Source organism: Xiphophorus couchianus, chromosome 9 (assembly GCF_001444195.1).
Source record: "Xiphophorus couchianus chromosome 9, X_couchianus-1.0, whole genome shotgun sequence".
Lineage (NCBI taxonomy): Eukaryota > Metazoa > Chordata > Actinopteri > Cyprinodontiformes > Poeciliidae > Xiphophorus > Xiphophorus couchianus.
The window spans coordinates 28,759,585-28,778,486 of record NC_040236.1 but is presented as its reverse complement, the minus strand read 5'-3'; the positions used below and the strand labels follow the sequence as shown (position 1 = coordinate 28,778,486).

General features: G+C 38.2%; 1 protein-coding gene and 1 non-coding gene across 2 annotated transcripts in view; one reads left to right on the top strand and one right to left on the bottom strand.

Annotated features, from left to right (window-relative positions):
- The window catches only part of hmcn1 (hemicentin 1), an 83,286-nt gene that overhangs the window by 41,951 nt on the left and 22,433 nt on the right, over positions 1–18,902 (top strand). Inside the window, exons 30-66 of the mRNA XM_028027512.1 lie at positions 325–479; positions 561–839; positions 1,298–1,579; positions 2,821–2,929; positions 3,009–3,178; positions 3,386–3,540; positions 4,073–4,196; positions 4,319–4,420; positions 5,263–5,439; positions 5,521–5,672; positions 5,859–5,982; positions 7,422–7,597; positions 8,866–8,962; positions 9,160–9,282; positions 9,390–9,545; positions 9,918–10,199; positions 10,314–10,481; positions 11,296–11,409; positions 11,501–11,587; positions 11,693–11,884; positions 12,839–13,012; positions 13,094–13,207; positions 13,284–13,429; positions 13,518–13,668; positions 13,799–13,996; positions 14,078–14,191; positions 14,631–14,818; positions 15,136–15,232; positions 15,373–15,534; positions 15,657–15,770; positions 15,862–16,064; positions 16,625–16,706; positions 16,820–16,951; positions 17,206–17,355; positions 17,506–17,665; positions 18,389–18,513; positions 18,590–18,764. Coding sequence (XP_027883313.1) covers positions 325–479; positions 561–839; positions 1,298–1,579; positions 2,821–2,929; positions 3,009–3,178; positions 3,386–3,540; positions 4,073–4,196; positions 4,319–4,420; positions 5,263–5,439; positions 5,521–5,672; positions 5,859–5,982; positions 7,422–7,597; positions 8,866–8,962; positions 9,160–9,282; positions 9,390–9,545; positions 9,918–10,199; positions 10,314–10,481; positions 11,296–11,409; positions 11,501–11,587; positions 11,693–11,884; positions 12,839–13,012; positions 13,094–13,207; positions 13,284–13,429; positions 13,518–13,668; positions 13,799–13,996; positions 14,078–14,191; positions 14,631–14,818; positions 15,136–15,232; positions 15,373–15,534; positions 15,657–15,770; positions 15,862–16,064; positions 16,625–16,706; positions 16,820–16,951; positions 17,206–17,355; positions 17,506–17,665; positions 18,389–18,513; positions 18,590–18,764 — 5,709 coding nt within the window. The remainder of the gene's footprint in view (positions 1–324; positions 480–560; positions 840–1,297; positions 1,580–2,820; positions 2,930–3,008; positions 3,179–3,385; positions 3,541–4,072; positions 4,197–4,318; positions 4,421–5,262; positions 5,440–5,520; positions 5,673–5,858; positions 5,983–7,421; positions 7,598–8,865; positions 8,963–9,159; positions 9,283–9,389; positions 9,546–9,917; positions 10,200–10,313; positions 10,482–11,295; positions 11,410–11,500; positions 11,588–11,692; positions 11,885–12,838; positions 13,013–13,093; positions 13,208–13,283; positions 13,430–13,517; positions 13,669–13,798; positions 13,997–14,077; positions 14,192–14,630; positions 14,819–15,135; positions 15,233–15,372; positions 15,535–15,656; positions 15,771–15,861; positions 16,065–16,624; positions 16,707–16,819; positions 16,952–17,205; positions 17,356–17,505; positions 17,666–18,388; positions 18,514–18,589; positions 18,765–18,902) is intronic.
- Positions 2,511–2,592, bottom strand: trnas-aga (transfer RNA serine (anticodon AGA)). Its single transcript has one exon. It is a non-coding gene; the product is annotated as a tRNA-Ser (tRNA).

Below are 18,902 nucleotides of genomic sequence, written 5' to 3'. Positions count from 1 at the left end.
TTGGGTTTAGAAATAGAGAAAGTTGGCTAACTTTAAACATCTGGAACGGCCCTGACCTCAGCCCCTACGGAAAGCTTAGACTTCTCTAAAATCCTCAATAGAGTCACATATGTGCACCAAACTCCTGATTTAAAAAATATTTCATCTTTTATGTTCTATAATCATACTGTTGTTGAAAAAGAACATTTCAAATGTATCGATAAATGTCCGAAATTAACATGAGACTCATGGCTATGATGAGTATATGTAAACCTCCGACTGGGAGGATAACTGTAAATTAAAATTAAACTTTATCTCTGTCGTCTTGTTTTTGTTTCTCTCTAGGTTGGTGTTTCTTGGTGATCCCAATCTGGAAGTCATCAACAACGGTCAGGTGTTAAGGATAAAAAGTGCTCGACTTGGAGACCAAGGTCGCTTCCAGTGTAGCGTCATAAACACAGCTGGAAAACAGTCCAAAGACTTCAACCTTAGTGTTTATGGTGTGTGTTTCAGTCTATAGTGATAAAGCCAAATGGTAAATTATACTATTATGATTGCTAATTTTTTTTCTGTTGTCACAGTGCCTCCTGCCATCATAGGAGGCAACTTAACAACGGATGTGACAGCACTGCTGGACACAATGGTAACACTGGGGTGTGAAGTACGTGGAGTACCGCATCCCACCATCACCTGGTACCGCAGAGGAGAAGCTATCATGTCCAGCCGGCAGGCTCAGTATCTAGAGAGAGGTATCCGACTGAAAATCCCACGAGTTCAGGCGTCTGACGCTGGTCAGTACACCTGCAAGGTTAACAATGTGGCCGGAAGTGCTGAGAAGAGCTTTGAGCTGGACGTCTACAGTAAGATTTTTTATTTTTATAATTTTCATTTAAATAAATCTTGACTATATGTTTAGGCTGTTTCAATGAAGAAAATTGTGCATAATAAACATTTACGTGGAAACAAAAACATGAAGATTAAAAATTATGTTTTAGTGGTGCAACCTGATAAAAAGATTGTATATTTAATAAGAGGCTGTGTTTTTTATTAATGAATTCATGAAAATTAATATTGCTTGGTACAAAATAGGAATGAATTGATCCAGAGCTTAAGTTTTTAGGTTAGTTAGCATTTTAGAGAGTGTTTACTATGAAATAAAATAATAAAAAAAAATGTAATAACTAGTTTGACATCATGCCCCACCCTGATTTGGATGATTTTTACTTGTGGAAGCATTCACTGTTAATATAAATGCGATATTTGTTAAGCAAGAACGCTTTAACACCTTGTCCTCTTCTACTTTATATATTCCCCGCAGTGCCTCCCACCATTACTGGAGGGGAAGATGGGCCCACAGAGAGAAAAGTGGTCCTCAGTAAACATCTGACCTTGGAGTGTGAGGCAGCAGGTCACCCACCGCCCTCCCTCACCTGGCTGAAAGATGGAGTCCCTGTGCATCATGGAGACAGTGTTCATCTTCTAGAGCAGGGAAGGAAATTAGAAATCCTCTCAGCCTCCATCTCAGACTCTGGACGCTACATCTGTGTGGCTACGAGCATCGCTGGAGAGAAGGAGGTCAAATATGATGTCAAAGTATTGGGTAAAGAGACACAAAGAATGGTATTATTTTGGCATAACCACATACTGTACTAAGTATATATACATATATTATTCATTTCATTACAATCATCACACCTAATCTATTTTACTTGTATGTATTTTAGAACTACAGCTACATTACTGTACATAAAGATAAAGTTAGAAATTCTAATTACAACAACAACACAAACACTTAAACAGGGAAGAGGGCTTAAGTGAGTTGTCTTTACAGATGTTTTTTCCTTTTTCAGCTAAAAATATTTAGAAAGTTCTGCTACAGTCCGATGTAGAGGTATAGACAGCTAAATTGAAAATCAGTATCAGCTAAACATGATGGTTGTGCAGAAAGTAAACTCTTCATGTCTTTAAACTAACAGTCTGAAAAAGAAATATCCCTAAGTTGTTTAAACATTTATTCAAAAAGCACCCATACTGCTATCTCAAATTGTAATTTTCAGAATGCAATAATATTATTAAATGTAGTCAAAATTATAGTTTTACTACTAAAATTAATGCTATTTATACATACAATTATTACAAATAGCAAAGTATCAGAAAGAATTACCGTACTCTTGTACTTAAAATAAATAAATTTAGGATTTTAAGATACTTAAATTATCATTGGAAATTATTGTTTGAATATTGTTTGAGATTGCTGAAATGTTGATTGTTTATAGGAAACGAGCCATTCTACATTTATGTTACCTGTTCCTTAGTTTTGGATTGATCAGTCTGTCTTCCAAAATTTTTTAAGCCTTTGTGAGAATTTTACGTCAGTGTCAGTGAATATCTAGTGAGGAAATGACTAGAATTGTCTGAATTCAGCTTTGGTTGTTAGAAGCTTTTCTGTATGAGAAACCTGAAACAACCGCACTGTGTTGTAGTAACGTTACTGCCGACACTTTGTGACAGCTGGAACAAAAACATTCTGCCGTTGTCGGCAGGATTCGAACCTGCGCGGGGAGACCCCAATGGATTTCTAGTCCATCGCCTTAACCACTCGGCCACGACAACCCATGTGTAGAGAATGCCAGTGGTGCTGCTTTTTTTTCCTGTTTGAACAATGTGTTCATGTCATGGGGAACAGACACCTGCTTCTACACTGGGGTTTTCTCTATCTGACACATGCAAATAGACGGGAACGGGATCAGGAAAACAAGCAATAGTTTTACTATTGCTTGTTTTGCCCTATAGATTGAAATGTTATTTTGAGATTTGACTGATTTTCTGTGTTTGCCCTAGTTCCTCCTTTCATTGATGGAGCTGACGCAGTGGCAGACAGCTCAGTAATAATCAACACTCCTTTGGAGCTGGAGTGTCATGCCACTGGGACGCCTGCACTTGTTATCACGTAAGGCTTCAGTCCAACACACCGTCAAAAATAAACAATCAGGCATAGCCAGGCAATGTGCCAACTATTTTTTTTCCAGGTGGTACAAAGATGGGAAACGAATCAGGTCCGGAGAAGGGTTGCGGATTGCAGCAAACGGGCGACGGCTCGTCATTTCTCGCTCTCAGATCTCTGACACAGCTAATTTTCGCTGTCTGGCCACTAATGAGGCTGGAGAGCATGAGAGGAACTTCAATGTGACGGTCCAAGGTACAAAATAAAGAAAAGATACTTAGGGTAAAAACGAAGTCTCAGTGATTATGCAAAATTAATTTGTTTTAAAATTAAAATACAAGCTGCTGGAAAGCTTCTTTGGGTAAATATCTTGGTTTATTTAGGTTTGCTCCACATATTGTGAAATAAAAAAAATACATATATATTTTTTTAGAAAAGAGTCTATTCTTTGCAATTCTGCAGTCCCTCCATCTATCCGTATGACGGGGCCTGCTGATCGCTCAGTGATTCTTCACAAACCAATCAATTTGGAGTGCATCTCCAGTGGCATTCCTCCAACCAGTCTTACCTGGCTTAAAGATGGCAGACCTGTGGTCACAACAAAAGACCACCTCAAGGTTGGTGTCTGGCTATTATTTAGTTAAAAAGTATCTGTTGTTAGTTTGCATCTATAGTTAAGCCTGAAATTATTCAAACCACTGACATATTCATGTTTAAAGGATTTTTAAAAATTTTTGTTGACATTTTTGAGTGACCCAGCCACAGTGTGATCATATTCTGTTATTCCTTTCTATAACTGTCTTGAAAACCAATGCTGGATCTGTGAGGAATGTCAGAAAGTCCTTGCAGTTAAGTATCATAATCCAAAACCAAAGTGACATGACTTTTTCTTTGTGATTTGCTCAGTCTGAATGGCAACACAGGGTACAATTTTCCAACAGTTTCCACTGAAGAGATGCTTTATTAGTACACTAATAAAGCATCTCTTTAAGCATCTCAGGAACAGAACACAGTAGTCTGTGTTCTGTTCCTGAGTAAGAATCATCAGTATGCAAAAAGAATAAACATTTCATGCCTGTGCTTCTACATAAAGGGTAACAACCATGCTTAACTCCGTTGACCCTTTGTCTGCCTGTTGAACTGCCACAGCTGCACTCAGCAGGAAGAATACTAAAAATCACAGAAGCCAGACTGGAGGATTCTGGAAGATACATCTGTCTGGCCACAAATGCAGCTGGAGAAGCTCAACAGCATGTTCGACTGAGTGTCCATGGTAATTTACAGACACACCGCCCTCTTCTGTCGTTTATTTCCTGGGATTTGCTGAACATCTTTATTTTAACTACACACAGCTCCCATCATTCTTGCATAAAATGTTTTATATCTCTCTCTCAGAGCCTCCCAGCATCCTCCTTTCTGCAGACATCGTCAACCAGACTGTTCTCTCAGGCTTCCCCACTGAGCTGGAGTGCAAAGCTACAGGAAGTCCATTACCTGGTGAGACTGTTGCAGACGTCCTCCACCATCCTGCTGTGATCACTCTCAGCCTGGAGTTCTTCTCAGCAGCTCTCTTTGTTTTTGTAAAAGCAAAGAAAATTTTAATTGTATAGCACATTTTCAGCAACAAGGCAATTCAAAGGCTTTGAATGATTAGACAGAAATTATAACAAGCAAAAAAAATGTACATTTCAGTGAGCCGTTTAGTGCACTTATTTATCCATATTCTAGGTCTGTTTCTCTCACTTCCAGTTTGTTTTAAACTTTTAAAAGAATGTATCTGGCTGTTGATGTGGACAAATGTACCCATTTTCTGACTTATGCAGGCAGAAAATCAATATTTTGAAGTGTGACTAAAAGAAAAGGGGCTCTGCCTCAAGCTTTATTTATAAATTGAACTAATAATTTAATTTATCTTGTTAATATTTATTACCTTATTAAAATTAAGGAATTAATTAAAGTCTTAAAAATCCCGATTAAGAAAAGAACTTCTTCAGGATTTTGCCACTAATAATTACTTCTAAAGTTTGGTTTTATTTTCAGTTTTACCACTGCAATAAAAATTAGTTCAGAAGTGAAAACCTGCACAGGCTAAAATGATGCTGCAAAGTTTTACCTACATGTTTTGCCATGAGTCTATCCTTACACGCCTTCTAGATTACATGACTTTATTCATCACTTTATTAAAAGGTTTGGAAGATAGTATGTTGAGCTGACCTGTTCAGCTACACAAACGTGACTAAATGAGTTGTAAGCCTATCATTGCAGTTTATGTTTCTATTTTCTCTTTTTTATATAATTCATGTCTCATGACTGCTCTCTGCTTTATTTTTATGCATCAGCTGTAACATGGTACAAAGATGGTCGACCTCTTACTGGTGCAGCTGCTGTCCCAATCCGGAAACGCGGCCAAGTGCTGGAGATTGAACAAGCCCAGCTATCTGATGCTGGAATATACAAATGTGTGGCTGTTAACCTAGCAGGAGCAGCAGAGAAAGTCTACAGTCTGCAAGTGTTTGGTTGGTGCTTCGCTAGCGTAATAATCCTCTCACTTTATCAACGGCCATATCCAACCATTCTTGAAATCTTTTTACTTACAGTCCCTCCAGAAATCTCCAGTAGAGGTGGAACGGTTACAGCTGTGGTGAATGAAGCTGTAAAACTTGAGTGTGAGGCCTCTGGGGTTCCTGTTCCCAGCCTGACATGGTTAAAAGATGGAAGCCCTGTGGCAAGTGTATCACATGGCATACAGGTACAAATCAAAAGTTTAGCTAGCTAGTTTTCATCTGTGAGTAGTGAGATTTGTTGTACTTTGTACCTTTGGTGTTGTATTCACAACATAGATACTATGAATATAATTATGTTATCAGAAGCTTCCTTCTCTAGGATTCTATTAACTCGCAAATTCCTGAGCTAAACTGATTCTGTTTTTTCTCAGTTGCCATCTGCAGGCAGAGTCCTGTCTCTGAGCAGTGCCCAGGTCAGTGATACTGGTAGATACACCTGTGTGGCAGTCAATGCAGGAGGAGAACAACAAAAGGAGTACGACTTGAGGGTGTATGGTGAGAAAGCATTATCTGCTCATTTTTATAAAGAAAACTGTTTTATGTGTTTACTTGTGCTGCAGTGATTGGAAGTTCTGAGACACACAAGTTTGACAAACATGCAAAAAGATAAGAAATCATAAATGGAGCAAACACATTTATACATCACTGCATAAACAAGACTCAGGACACAGGAAGTAACTCAAAAGATGGCACCAGTTAACACAATAAATCTGTCTTTGTTTCAGACAACAAATTCTGACTCATACTGACTCGAGAACATACGTTGCCAGAGGCAAGTCATTGGCACTCCTGGTAAAGATGTGTTTCAATACCTGGTTATCATGGAAACTTTGGCACCCTAAGATGCTGCCATTATTTTAAACCGTTATTTTAAACTAATTATTTATTGCTATGATTGTAGTTAAACAGTGTTTAAGTGTTGAGAAACCATTGACTTTGCTTCCTACTGTTTGTAGGGTGACATGTCACCAGCTTCCATTTCTCCAACTTCAACAGGATACAAGGACCGATTAGTAAATCAAAATTATACTGAACCTCATAAGTCTGTAAATGACTATAAGAAAATAGCTTCCCTCTTAAACCTGTGCATGTCTACATTCAAAGTAATAAGAGTTTAAAATAACTAGAGCTGCATGAGGCGATTTATCTTACTACCATGCATAGTTAGCAGGATGCAGAGGAGATTGAAAACACCCAAAGTCTCAATAATAACCAGTATTTTGAACACATTTTACCAATGGTGCCAATAATTCACCACTGGCAATGTGTGTTTTTGTGTCAGCTTTACTGTTCTGCTGAATATCAATGAGGAGTTGTCCTCAGAAACAGAGGCAGATTTGTTGTGTTAATTGGTACCATCTTTTGAGTGACTTCCTATGTCCTGAGGAGAAAAGACTGTTGTGTTGTTTCTCAGTGACCTGCTTTCTGTGTAGAAACAAAACATCCTGCAAAGGATATTTATCTCAAGTTATTTACCAGACAAGGCTAGATTTGCAAAGAGAGAAGCATTCTTTTCTTTAATCCTGATGGAGAGAGAATTAATTTTGGTGTTAGACTCTTTTTATTAGATGAAGACTTACCTTATGTTCCCCATCTGGCACTTAAGATTTTCAAAAAACTAGATAGCGTTAGACTCACATATTTGTGCATTGATATTTGAGGTATTATTAACAATACTTTTTGTTTCCTGAGTCATGTTGTTTTGTTTTTTCATACAGATAAGCCATTTCAATGGATATTAGGTTTCAGAATTGTTTTGTAAATTTAACATGCTCCAAGTTTAATTCTGCAAACAAATTTTGAACTTGTTTCACATTGTTTTGCACTCCAAGAAGGATAAAAATGATCAACGTATCAGAGGAATCAAATACAGAGAGAACATTTTGCCTGGCATGGAAACATTTTTCAGTGACATTTACTCATGTCTTACCCAGTTCCACCAAACATCAAGGGTGAGGAAGTGAATGCAACTGTGATGCTCGGTGGTCCAGTAGAGCTGCACTGCCACAGCGACGCAGTGCCTCCACCAACTCTCTTATGGCGAAAAGATGGCCGCCCTATTTTCAGGAAGCCTGGTCTAATTGTCTCTGCAGATGGTAGCTTACTCAAGGTAGAGTCTGTTAGAGATTCTGTACAAGTACATCTTGTGCAGAGCAAAAGACTTATTTGTTGGGATGTTATGTGATAGACACAAAGTTTTACAAAAGTGTGATATGGAATGAACATGATAAGTGGTGTTCTAAATGAACAACAATTTTGCAAAAGTAGGGTGTGCATTTGTGTTCAGTATCTCCAAACGAAATAAATCAAATGTAACCAATTGCTTTCAGAAGTCACCTAGTTAGTAAATAGGGCAGAGCTCTGTGTAAAGTCATCTCAGTGTATTTACAATTATATGTAAATATAAGGAACAACACAAACATGTCAGGAAGAAGTTTTAAGCTGAGTTAGGTTATAAAAAAATATATCAAACTTGGAATATCTGAGCACTCACTGCTCAATTAATCATTAAAAAAAGTTAAGAGTATAGCATAACTGAAAAAGGAGAGTGTTAACTGGTGGAGTTTGAGAGATCCCTATCTCACTGGAAAAATCTGTGAACAAGAAAAGTAATAGTTGTGCACAACACAAATCTGAGCTTTATGGAAGGGTGGCAAAAAAAACAACTATTATACAAAGTCTAGTTTGCAATTTGCCTCAAATCTTTTTCAGGGATACAACTAAAATTTTGAAGAATACCAAGATTTTGCATTTTGCCCCACATATTAAATGCTATAAAACTAACTCTGCAGCTAACCCTGAACAGGACCGCTTTTCTGTAGCAGGGACAGGAAAGCTCTCAGAGTTGCTATGCAGATGGATGGAACAACTTGATTCAAATAATTTTATCACCCCTTTAACAAGCCTTTTTGTTCTATATCATATTAAACACCCAGTCACTGAAATCAGGTTTGTGGCACCAGGGGCACACCTAAAACATGCATGGATGTAAGTCATAAAGGACCAGGGCTGAGAAACACCAGTTTAGATCTGTGGTTAAATAGAAAGTCAGTTTATGAGAGTTCTCCACCCAATTTGATTGAGGTTGAGCTATATTGTTCAAGAAAAACAAGCTCAAATTTCAGTCCCTTCATGTGGGGTATGCCAGAAGAACATAACTTGTAATTGTGGGAAAATGTGGTTCAGACTATAGACTCTTGAAGGCTGAGCACAAATCCACACCAAACTTTTGAGGCGATGTTTTGATTGAAAACAATGCGCAATTTTTTTCTACTTCATAATTTTACTCTACTTTGTCTTGATCTATCACATACACCCTGGAAGTTTAATCTTTGATTTTTCCAAACTCCCTGATATGTCTGTGGATGTAATTTTCAGGTTGATAATGCTCAGCTGCAGGACACAGGAAGGTACACTTGTGAAGCCACCAATATAGCAGGAAAAACTGAGAAAAACTATAACTTGATTGTTTGGGGTAAGTTTAACTTTGTGCTCATCTGTAATTCTTCTAACAAGAAAAATGCTAAAAATGCCTAATTTTTATGAACAAATCTGATTTAGTGTCTTTAAATTATAAAATCCTATGTGTAAACTGATCATAGTCCAGTTGTTTGCAGTTACCAGTTTAATTTGATTTGAGTGCCTCCTTAAGGTGTCTTGTCGTCATTACAGTTGCTCCCAGTATCCGCGGCTCTGAGGAGGTTTCTCCTATGACTGTGATTGAAGGAAGTTTTACCACTTTGTTGTGTGAATCCAGTGGTATACCACCTCCCAGCCTTACATGGATGAAAGATGGTAAGTTTATTTATGCTAGCACAAGTCAACAAACCACTGCAAGAGACTGTGGTATGTGGAAGTGCATTTTAGCGCTTTAGCTAACCTTTGCTTTCTGGATATTTTAGGTTACACCCTAAAGCCAGACCAGCGACTGAGGGTTTTGTCTGGAGGGCGCCAGCTGCAGATCTCCAGTGCTGAGAAAACAGACACGGGCTCTTACAGCTGCACAGCCTCCAGCGCTGCTGGCACCACCTCAAAGGAGTACAGCCTCCAAGTTTATGGTGCATACTCCAGCAACGTCAAATCCTGCATTGATCTGTTCTTTAAGTTGCTCAGCTGTGTTTTGTTGTACATTATCATCAACTGAAATCCCAAAAGTCAGTTTCACAAAGAATGAGAATACTCCATAATAAGCCTGTCGCATTGAGCAAATAATCAATTAATCACATGATTGATTAAAACGAGTGCGATAATTTCCATTATGATGATAATGTTCTTTCAAAGGCAATATGTATTTATTGTTTTTGGTTGTTGTGCCTTTTTTGCATGAATTATTGCATCATTTAATTCAGAAAAAAGTGTGGCCTATGCATTTCAAAGTAATGTGAAATCAGTAGTTTCTCTCACATTGTCAACACTTTGTCCTGTTGCAGTTCGTCCTTCAATCGGACGTAGTGAAGACGACTCCAACGATGTGACAGTGACAAAAGGACGCGGTGTGACATTACATTGCCCTGCAGAGGGCGTCCCACAGCCCACAGTCACTTGGCTTAAGGACGGGCGGCCCATAGAGGACCAGCATGGTGCAAAGGTCCTAAACGAGGGCAGAGTGTTGCAAATTAAAGACGCTAAGGTGTCAGACACGGGACGCTACACCTGCATTGCTGTTAATGTGGCAGGACAGGCAGACATTAAGCACGACGTCAGTGTGCATGGTATGATTCTGGGATCATTTTTGTTTTTGATTTTTGCATTGAAATGTTCAGTTTTCAGTTTGATTAAATAATTACCTTGTTGATCATTTTTCACCATTTTCTCATCATGTTTAGTCCCACCTGTTATAACCGGTCAGGTGCAGTTTCCAGAAAACGTCAGTGTTGTGCTGAAGAATCCAGCATCTCTGAACTGTGAGGCCTCTGGTATCCCTCTGCCTTCTATCTCCTGGCTGAAGGATGGAAGACCAGTCAAGGCAACTAGCTTGGTGCGCATCGTCTCAGGTGAGTTTGAGTTTTACTGTGCATGGGTTTCTCTCATCTTATAAGTAATATTAAAGTTGTTTGCATTTGTTTAACCATTCCTAATTTCTTGATACTTTACTTTTTGTCATTAAAAGTCCTGTTGATCAGACCGTTCCTTTTGTCTGCTTGCCTGTTTTGTTTGGTGCAGTTCCTTAAATCAAAAGACATTGGAGATACACAGTTTGTTACAGTTAACAGAAAGTATGAGCTGTAGACTGTAATAAACTCATATGGCTGAAAAATAGTGTTGAAAATATCAAATAATTCAAAAACTTCAGCAAAATTCCTTCCAAAATTTTTTGACAAATGTCTAAAGTGCTCTGACTCTACACCATGCAGCCTACGATTCGGAGGATTAAAAGCATAATTGCAATAATTTGGAAATTGACTACTGTAGATCATTTCAGATAGATTGATGACTTGGAAATAGGTTTTGGCAGTCTGAGTTTCTCACTAAACAAAGTTAGAAATATATAACATAATACAAGTAAGTTAGAAATATGAATCTTAATTTGTGAAGGAGCAAGTTATTTCAGTAAACTACAGATTTGAGTTAATTTGCTTATTTTTGCAGCAGTTTCTCACGACATTGTGTGAAGCTTGAATCTCATTAAATTAGGATTTTAAATGTTTTAACATCTGTGAGCCCAAATTCTTAGTGTTAACTGGTTATAATCTCCAGACCACAGGAATGCACTTCAACCAGAATCAAAATTATGTGCAGGTATTCCTGCTTGGTGTCTGTTTACGGTGGGAAAGAGTCAGATTTTAATATGATCTGTTTAACCTGTAGGGGGGCGTAGTCTCCGTCTGTTACACACCGCAGTGGAGGATGCTGGGAGGTACACTTGTGTTGTCGCCAACAGCGCTGGAGAAGAGAGGAAAAACTTTGACCTTGACATTCTAGGTGAAGACAGTGGATTTCTTGATAATTTTCATGTTTAATTTTAGTTTAATTTCAAGCAAAATTATGAACAAGTTCAATGTTTCATTGGCAGTTCCTCCAAGTATTGTGAAGGAGGGAACGGTCATGGATACTAAAGTAAGAGAATCCCAAAACATCACTCTAACTTGTGAAGCATCAGGTAAATTACACCTTCTCCTTCTAAAAGATACTTTGTAATGTAAGCTACATTTTAAAAAAATATTCTTAACTTGACGACTGTGCAATTGTGTAAATTTATTGCCAGGTAACCCTCCACCAGAGATTAAATGGCTGAAGGACGGACAGCTGTTGGTGCCTGACAGACGACAGCAGATCGCATCATATGGCCGTTTCCTCCAAATCTTTGAGGCCCATGTTGCAGACACTGGAAGATACAGTTGTGTGGCATCAAACAGCGCAGGGGAACGCAGACGGCATTTCAACCTCAATGTTCTGGGTATGAAGGCACTTTATCTTAACATTTCATGCTGAGTTAAGTACCTGATGAAAAACATTCATATATAGACGCAGACACGTTGGTTGGCACCCCTGGTCAAAACATGTAAAAATGATTTCAATAATGTTAAACTTTTTCTATGCTGACCTGTATTTCTAGTGTTGCTATTCTTACTATTCCCCAATTTTCTGTTTCTTTGGGAAATATAAATATGATGCTCCACTCATTTGTACAGTAAACAGTTTCTCACAAAGTTTAAAAACTTCCTGGATCTTGGATAATTGGTTCACTAGTTATCCATTTTATGACAAAAAGTTTATTTCTACCTGAATTTGGAGTAAATAATCTGAAACTTGACCAGACTTGATCCTCAAAAACTTAACCTGAACCATTTTTTTTTTATCTGATTCAAATTCAGTTTATATTCCAAACAAACAGTGTGATTTGTGATTTTATTTATGTTTTTTAGCAAGCTTCTGTGTGATACATGACTAAGGCGGTAGCATTAATTAAAGGGGCAGTATTATGTATTTTTCAGTCACATAGTTTCATTTTATAGCGCATTCAAGTCACTGTGTTAACTTTAGTTGTTATCCAGCCATGTTTTTGATGAGGGAACAAGTTTATAACATGATTTAAAGTTAAAAAAAGTCAATAATATATAATGCTACCCTTTTAATACTATAAATGTTAAATGATGCCTTTAGTTAGTGGTTTAATCTTTCATAACTTCTTGAATACCAGTAATTATTCCACAGGTGATTGTCTTAAAAGCTGTTTTGGTCTCTGAATAAATGTTCTCAAAATTGAATCTTGAATTTTTCCTTTTGCAATAAGAGACTAATTACTTTAAAACTTTTCACACATCTTTACCAGCGGTGCCAACAAATATATTCCTTTTTAATCTATTCCTAACCTTATTGTCTGCGACTGTGGCCCTGCTTCTTTTGTCAGTTTCTCCCACCATTGCTGGTTCGGGTCCTGACATTTCTGCCGAGGAGGTTACAGTGACCCTGAGCAGCCCCACCTCCCTGGTCTGTGAAGTCCAGTCCTACCCACCTGCTTTGATCATGTGGCTCAAAGACGGCAATCCATTTGAATTGACTCGCAGTGTTCGAATTCTTCCAGGTTTGAGGTTATAAGTGTGAAAAAGTAGAATTCAACTTGACTTTTGATTGATGTGATTTTTGTTTAACCTCTTTTTAACAGGCGGACGAACGCTGCAGATTCTTAATGCCAAGAAGGAGGATGCTGGCAGGTACACTTGTGTAGCCACAAATGAAGCAGGAGAGACTCTGAAGCACTATGAGGTCAAAGTTTATGGTGAGATTCCTGCACAACATTGTAATAACATAAATATTATCTATATGTTGACCTAAATCTTTTTTTTTTACTGAAGTTCCTCCTCAGATTAATAAGAATGATATCCCCGGGGAAGGACTTGCACCTAAAGAGGTAAAAATCAAAATTAACAGCACATTGACCCTGGAATGTGTCGCTCAGGCCTTTCCTTCTCCAGCACTGCAGTGGTACAAAGATGGACAGGTAGGAATCCACAATGCTACCATTTGCACCTGAAAGACTTTTTTCTCTCAAAGCAAAATTCAGTCAAACAATTTTATAATTTCTTTAGGCCCTGACGGCAGATGACCATGTGTCCATTATAGCCAAAGGTCGCATTGTTCAGATCAAACATGCCCAAGTGTCAGACACTGGCCGCTACACCTGCGTCGCCACTAATCTAGCAGGAGAGGACGAGAAGGACTTTGATGTAAATATACAAGGTGAACTGGTTGGACTGGTGCTCGGGCTAATTTTATGGAAATTTACTCCTCCAGGGATAAAATCTGTGTCATCAAAGAAATCAACAAACTGGGGTTTGAAATGTTTCTTTCTGTTTTTCATTTATTGCAGTACCTCCACATTTCAATAGGCATGGTGGAGTCAGGGATTCTTCATCAATCCCGGGTTTTGGAGGGGATCCTCGTGATGTCATACTTAACAATCCAATCTCTCTGTACTGTGAGACAAATGCTGTACCCCCTCCAACCCTCACCTGGTACAAAGACGGAAAACTCCTTACCTCTAATGATAAAGTTTTGATCCTACCCGGTGAGTCAAGTTAGCAATAATAAAATAAGGAAACAAGAAAGCAAAGTTTACATGTAACCGCCCATGCTGTCTGGTTCTCAGGTGGGAGGGTGTTACAGATTCCCAGGGCGCAGCTTGACGATTCTGGCAGGTACACTTGTGTGGCCATCAATGAAGCAGGAGAAGACTCCATCCAGTATAATGTCAGAGTGCTAGGTGAGGGTTTATTTTTGGTACAGATCAAGAAGTGTCTAATTTTCATGACTATTGCATAGTTTCCTGAAGACTTTTGTGTCAAATTATTCATTTGGTGTCTTATAACTGTATAACTTAGATCCCCTTTAAAAACTCTTATAACTACCTATTTTAAAACTTCAAGCACCAAATACGCCACATATGCAATAATAGATACAGTGGAAACCATCTTAGAACTACCAAAGAAACTTCTAAAGTTTTCCACTTTACTTATGGGGGTGCAGCCAATCACCCAAAACTCCCAAAGCTCACTGTTGGAGAATTCCAGCAAAGAAGAACAAAGTCTCCATTACAACCAATTATTTTTAAGGTTTTAGAACAACATTTTGCAACAGTTGTATAAGCATTTGTGTGCAATCTTTCTATGATTTAAAGCTTTTTCGTGTCTTTACTGCATTAGTACCTCCAAGCATAAGAGGATCAGATAGTGATGTGCCTGAAGAAGTCATTGTCCTGGTCAACAAAACTGCCCAACTGGACTGTCACGTGGATGGAAACCCAACCCCCAAGATCACCTGGTTTAAAGATGGTCAGGTGATGAGTTCAGGTGGACCACGCAGTATTCTGTCTAATGGACGAACATTACAGGTAACAAACAGGAAACACAGAAATATATAAGCAAACACCCTACAGTCGCTTGTTCAGCTACGATTTCATCATGCAATAAAACTTTTAATATCGGCTTGACAATTTTAGTATGCCAGACAAAAAATATATTTTTATATATCCTGCAATGTCACAATTTTTTTTTCCAAAAACACTGCATTAAAATGATTTCAGGCCTAAGACTTACCATCTTTTTAATGTTTTCATGTTTTGTTTTAGCACAATAGTTTTTTGTTTAACATTGTTAAATTGATACTGTAGCTATTATCTTGATATTTAAGCAGTTTTGTCTCCCTCAGGTGTCAAATGCTCAGGTTTCTGAAACAGGACAGTATGTGTGTGTGGCTGAAAATGTAGCTGGAAGTGCAGAGAAACACTTTAACCTGAATGTTCATGGTAAGCTATTAGAGACTGTTCTGAATTCCCTTTTTGCTTTGTGAATTGGATGTAATTTTAATATGAAGACTATAAATTGACAGAAATTTTTATGCTTTTACAATGGCTTTCTTTGGATTACTGCATGGTTTTTTTTGCAGTCTCTCCCACGATTGTTGGTGTGACTCCAGAGAATGTGACAGTGGTGGTGAACAACTTTGTGTCCCTCACCTGTGAAGCTAGCGGCTTCCCTCCTCCCACCCTGAGCTGGCTAAATGACAGGGGACCCATACAGCCAAAAAGTAATGCCCTCATCATGCCAGGTACTGAAATTATTATCAGCCATGTATAAAAGAGAAGAAATACAGTATTTCTGTACAAAAATGTGAAAGAACAGAATATTACGTAAGATTCTGAACATGTCTGTGTCCTTTTGTCTCTTCAGGTAGTCGTACTTTACAGATCCTTAAAGCAAAAGTGTCTGATGGTGGAAAGTACAGCTGTGTGGCCATAAATGCAGCAGGACAGGCTCACAAACACATCTATCTCACTGTTTATGGTAAGCCTATAATTTTTTTTCTACAGATTCGTCTCGGTTTTTGGCTTTATTTCATACACTGAACAATTTCTCAACTTCCGTGCCTCACCAGTACCGCCGAGTATCCGGGGCAACAGCGGAGACGTGCCTGTGGAGGTTAATGTTCTTGTTGGGAAATCTGTAACTTTGGAGTGTGAGTCCAACGCTGTCCCTCCTCCCATTATCACCTGGTACAGGAATGGCAGAGTGGTGACAGAAACAACAAACATACATATTCTGCCAGGGGGACAAATGCTTCAGATCAAACGCTCTGAGGTGACACAAACAATGCCGGCTTCTTTTTTCTATTAATTATGGAATCAGAGTAAATACTTACTTCAAAGCAGTACCTTGCAGAAGTATGCACATCCCTTGCAATGTCCCACATTTTGCTACATTGCAACCTTAAGTTTTGTTGTATTTCATTGGATCTTATGTGATAAACCAACACAAAGTAGTATGTAACTGATGTGGAAGGAAAAGAATACATGGATCTTAAAATGTTTCACAAATAAAAATGAAAAAACTGTGACATGCATTTGTATTTAGCTCCCCTGGGTTCCTACTTTGTAGAACTACCTTTTGCATAATTAGAGCTTTAAGTCCTATGGTTTGTACATGTAGAGACTTACATTTGTGTGCATTTTTCTGTGCAAGGTAGCTCAAGTTAATTCAGATTGAATGTATAATGTTTATGAATATACATTCTTAAATCTGAAAGTTCAAAGGGCATTAATTATTTTGCAAGACACTGTTTAATGCCTCTTAAATGTGCAGGGATCATTTGTATTTGCAAAAATATGCAAAGTTTTTATGCAACAGTTTATTTTCTGCAGGTGTCTGATACAGGCCAGTATGTCTGCATGGCCTCAAATGTTGCTGGTCAAGTGAACAAGAACTTCAACTTGAATATTCATGGTAGAGTCTTACACAATAATTATCAATCCATATGTTTCAAAAACAGCTATAGCAGATGTTTGAAAGTGTTTTTTTCATTTGCGGCACAATAACAAATAGTTCTAACTCTTCAGTTCCTCCCAGTATCGATGGCCCAGCAGAGGAGAATGTTGTGGAAACTATCAGCAACCCAGTTGCTTTCACTTGTGATGCTACTGGAATCCCTCCACCCAGTCTCACGTGGCTGAAAAATGGACACACTATAGGTACTGCGAATATATCCAGACAATGTATGACTTAAGTCGTACAGGTTAATAATCAGTAGCACTAAATGCTAAGGAAAATGTAACATCTAAACTTTTTAACTCAAAGACAGAAATAAAAGATTCTCAAAACATCTTAGGTATTACTCCTGGATTTAGTAAATATAAATGCCATAATCCTAACAGACCTAAAACAATCAATGCTTTGTCTGATGATGTGCATAATCACAATTATGGAAACTTTGTATTTCCCTTAGAGAACTCTGAGTCTCTGGAGATGAACATCTTCTCAGGAGGCAGCAAACTACAGATAGCACGGCTGCAACTTTCTGACAGTGGGACATTCACATGTGTGGCCTCTAATGTTGAGGGCAAAGCACACAAGAGTTACCACCTCACTATACAAGGTACATAAACATCATTACTATGAGCCTTAGGCTGATTGGAATCCTTTCGGAGAATAGCTTAAAAGTATAAATGTAATAGTTTCTGTTATCACAGCAAACATTTTCATATCTGTCAGCTGTTTTGTAATTAACTTAATCATTTCTTCTTAGTCCCACCCAGTATCTCTGGATCAGAAATGCCCAGGGAGATGGGAGTCCTCGTTAATGAGAGCATTGAGCTTGTCTGTGAAGCTCAGGGAATCCCGACTCCAACAATCCAGTGGTTGAAAGATGGAGAAGCCATCAACAATACAGAACTCAAAGGTCTCAGGTACTTAAATGTACACCCTCCAGGTTTGATTAGCCTTGGTAGTATGTCATTAGCCTGCCTGTCTGAACTTTTACACCCTTATGCTCCAGACAGATTACAGTAATTCACAGTATGGCTTACTGCACTTGATGCAGGAAGATGTGTAGCTTTGAGGAAATAAACTTGCTTTGTCCTCCCACACATTTAACTTTGTGGCATACACAGAAACTTTGTGGACTTGTCAAATCACACCATGAGTGGGACAGGTTTACCAGACCTAAATTACCATAATTATTAAAAACAATCATCAAAATAAGTATTTAGAGTAGTTTTTAGGGGTTTGGGTTTTTCTTTCTTAAAAATAAAAATCTGTTGTAAAATTCTGAATGCTCTGCATTTAACCATAACATGGGTTAAATGTTATTAACCCATGTTATACAAAATGGAATTAGTTTTCTATTACTTTGCACTGACGTTGTAGGTTTTGCAAATCTTGTTTGGCAACAATACTTAAGGATGAATTGAGGAAAGTATCATATTAATGAAAGCATAGTACTCTCAAAGGCACTTTCAATAAAAACTTGAAAGTTCTTCCAAATAGTAATTTGGAATATTCTGTTTTCCAAATTCTTTTTGAAAACAGAGTTTTTAAAGTTTACGGTGTTTACTTAAAGTCAGCTTAAAGGCACCTTACTCTGCCTTTAAGGTGTTAAAAATGTAAAACATCTCTGTCTTTTCCTCTAGGGTCAGTCCACATGCTAATACTCTAATTGTGACCCAAGCGGACCCTGCTGTCAGTGGAAAGTACACTTGTGTGGCCTCCAATGCTGCCGGAGAAGAGGACAGAATATTTCATTTACATGTATATGGTGGGTTTAATTCTTTATCTTAAACTCAAAGTGTATATCTAATCTATTGCTTGATCTCAAATTTGTCTTCTTTCAGTTCCTCCATCCATTCTCGGCAGCAGTGAGGATCTGACCGCAGTTCTGCACAGCTCTGTCAGTATTGAATGTGTTGCTACTGGGTCACCTCGGCCACAACTGAACTGGTTGAGGAACGGGCTGCCTCTCCCAGTCTCCTCTAACATACGACTTCTCTCTGCTGGACAAGTGCTCCGGTGGGTCAATGGTCAGGGAACATAAAGAAGGCAGTCAGGATTATTAGTTTTCTGGGGATTTTTTCCTAAAACATTGTCTGAAATATTGTGTTTAATATATTTGTAAAAAGAGCTCTTATCTTAGAATGTGTTTATGTA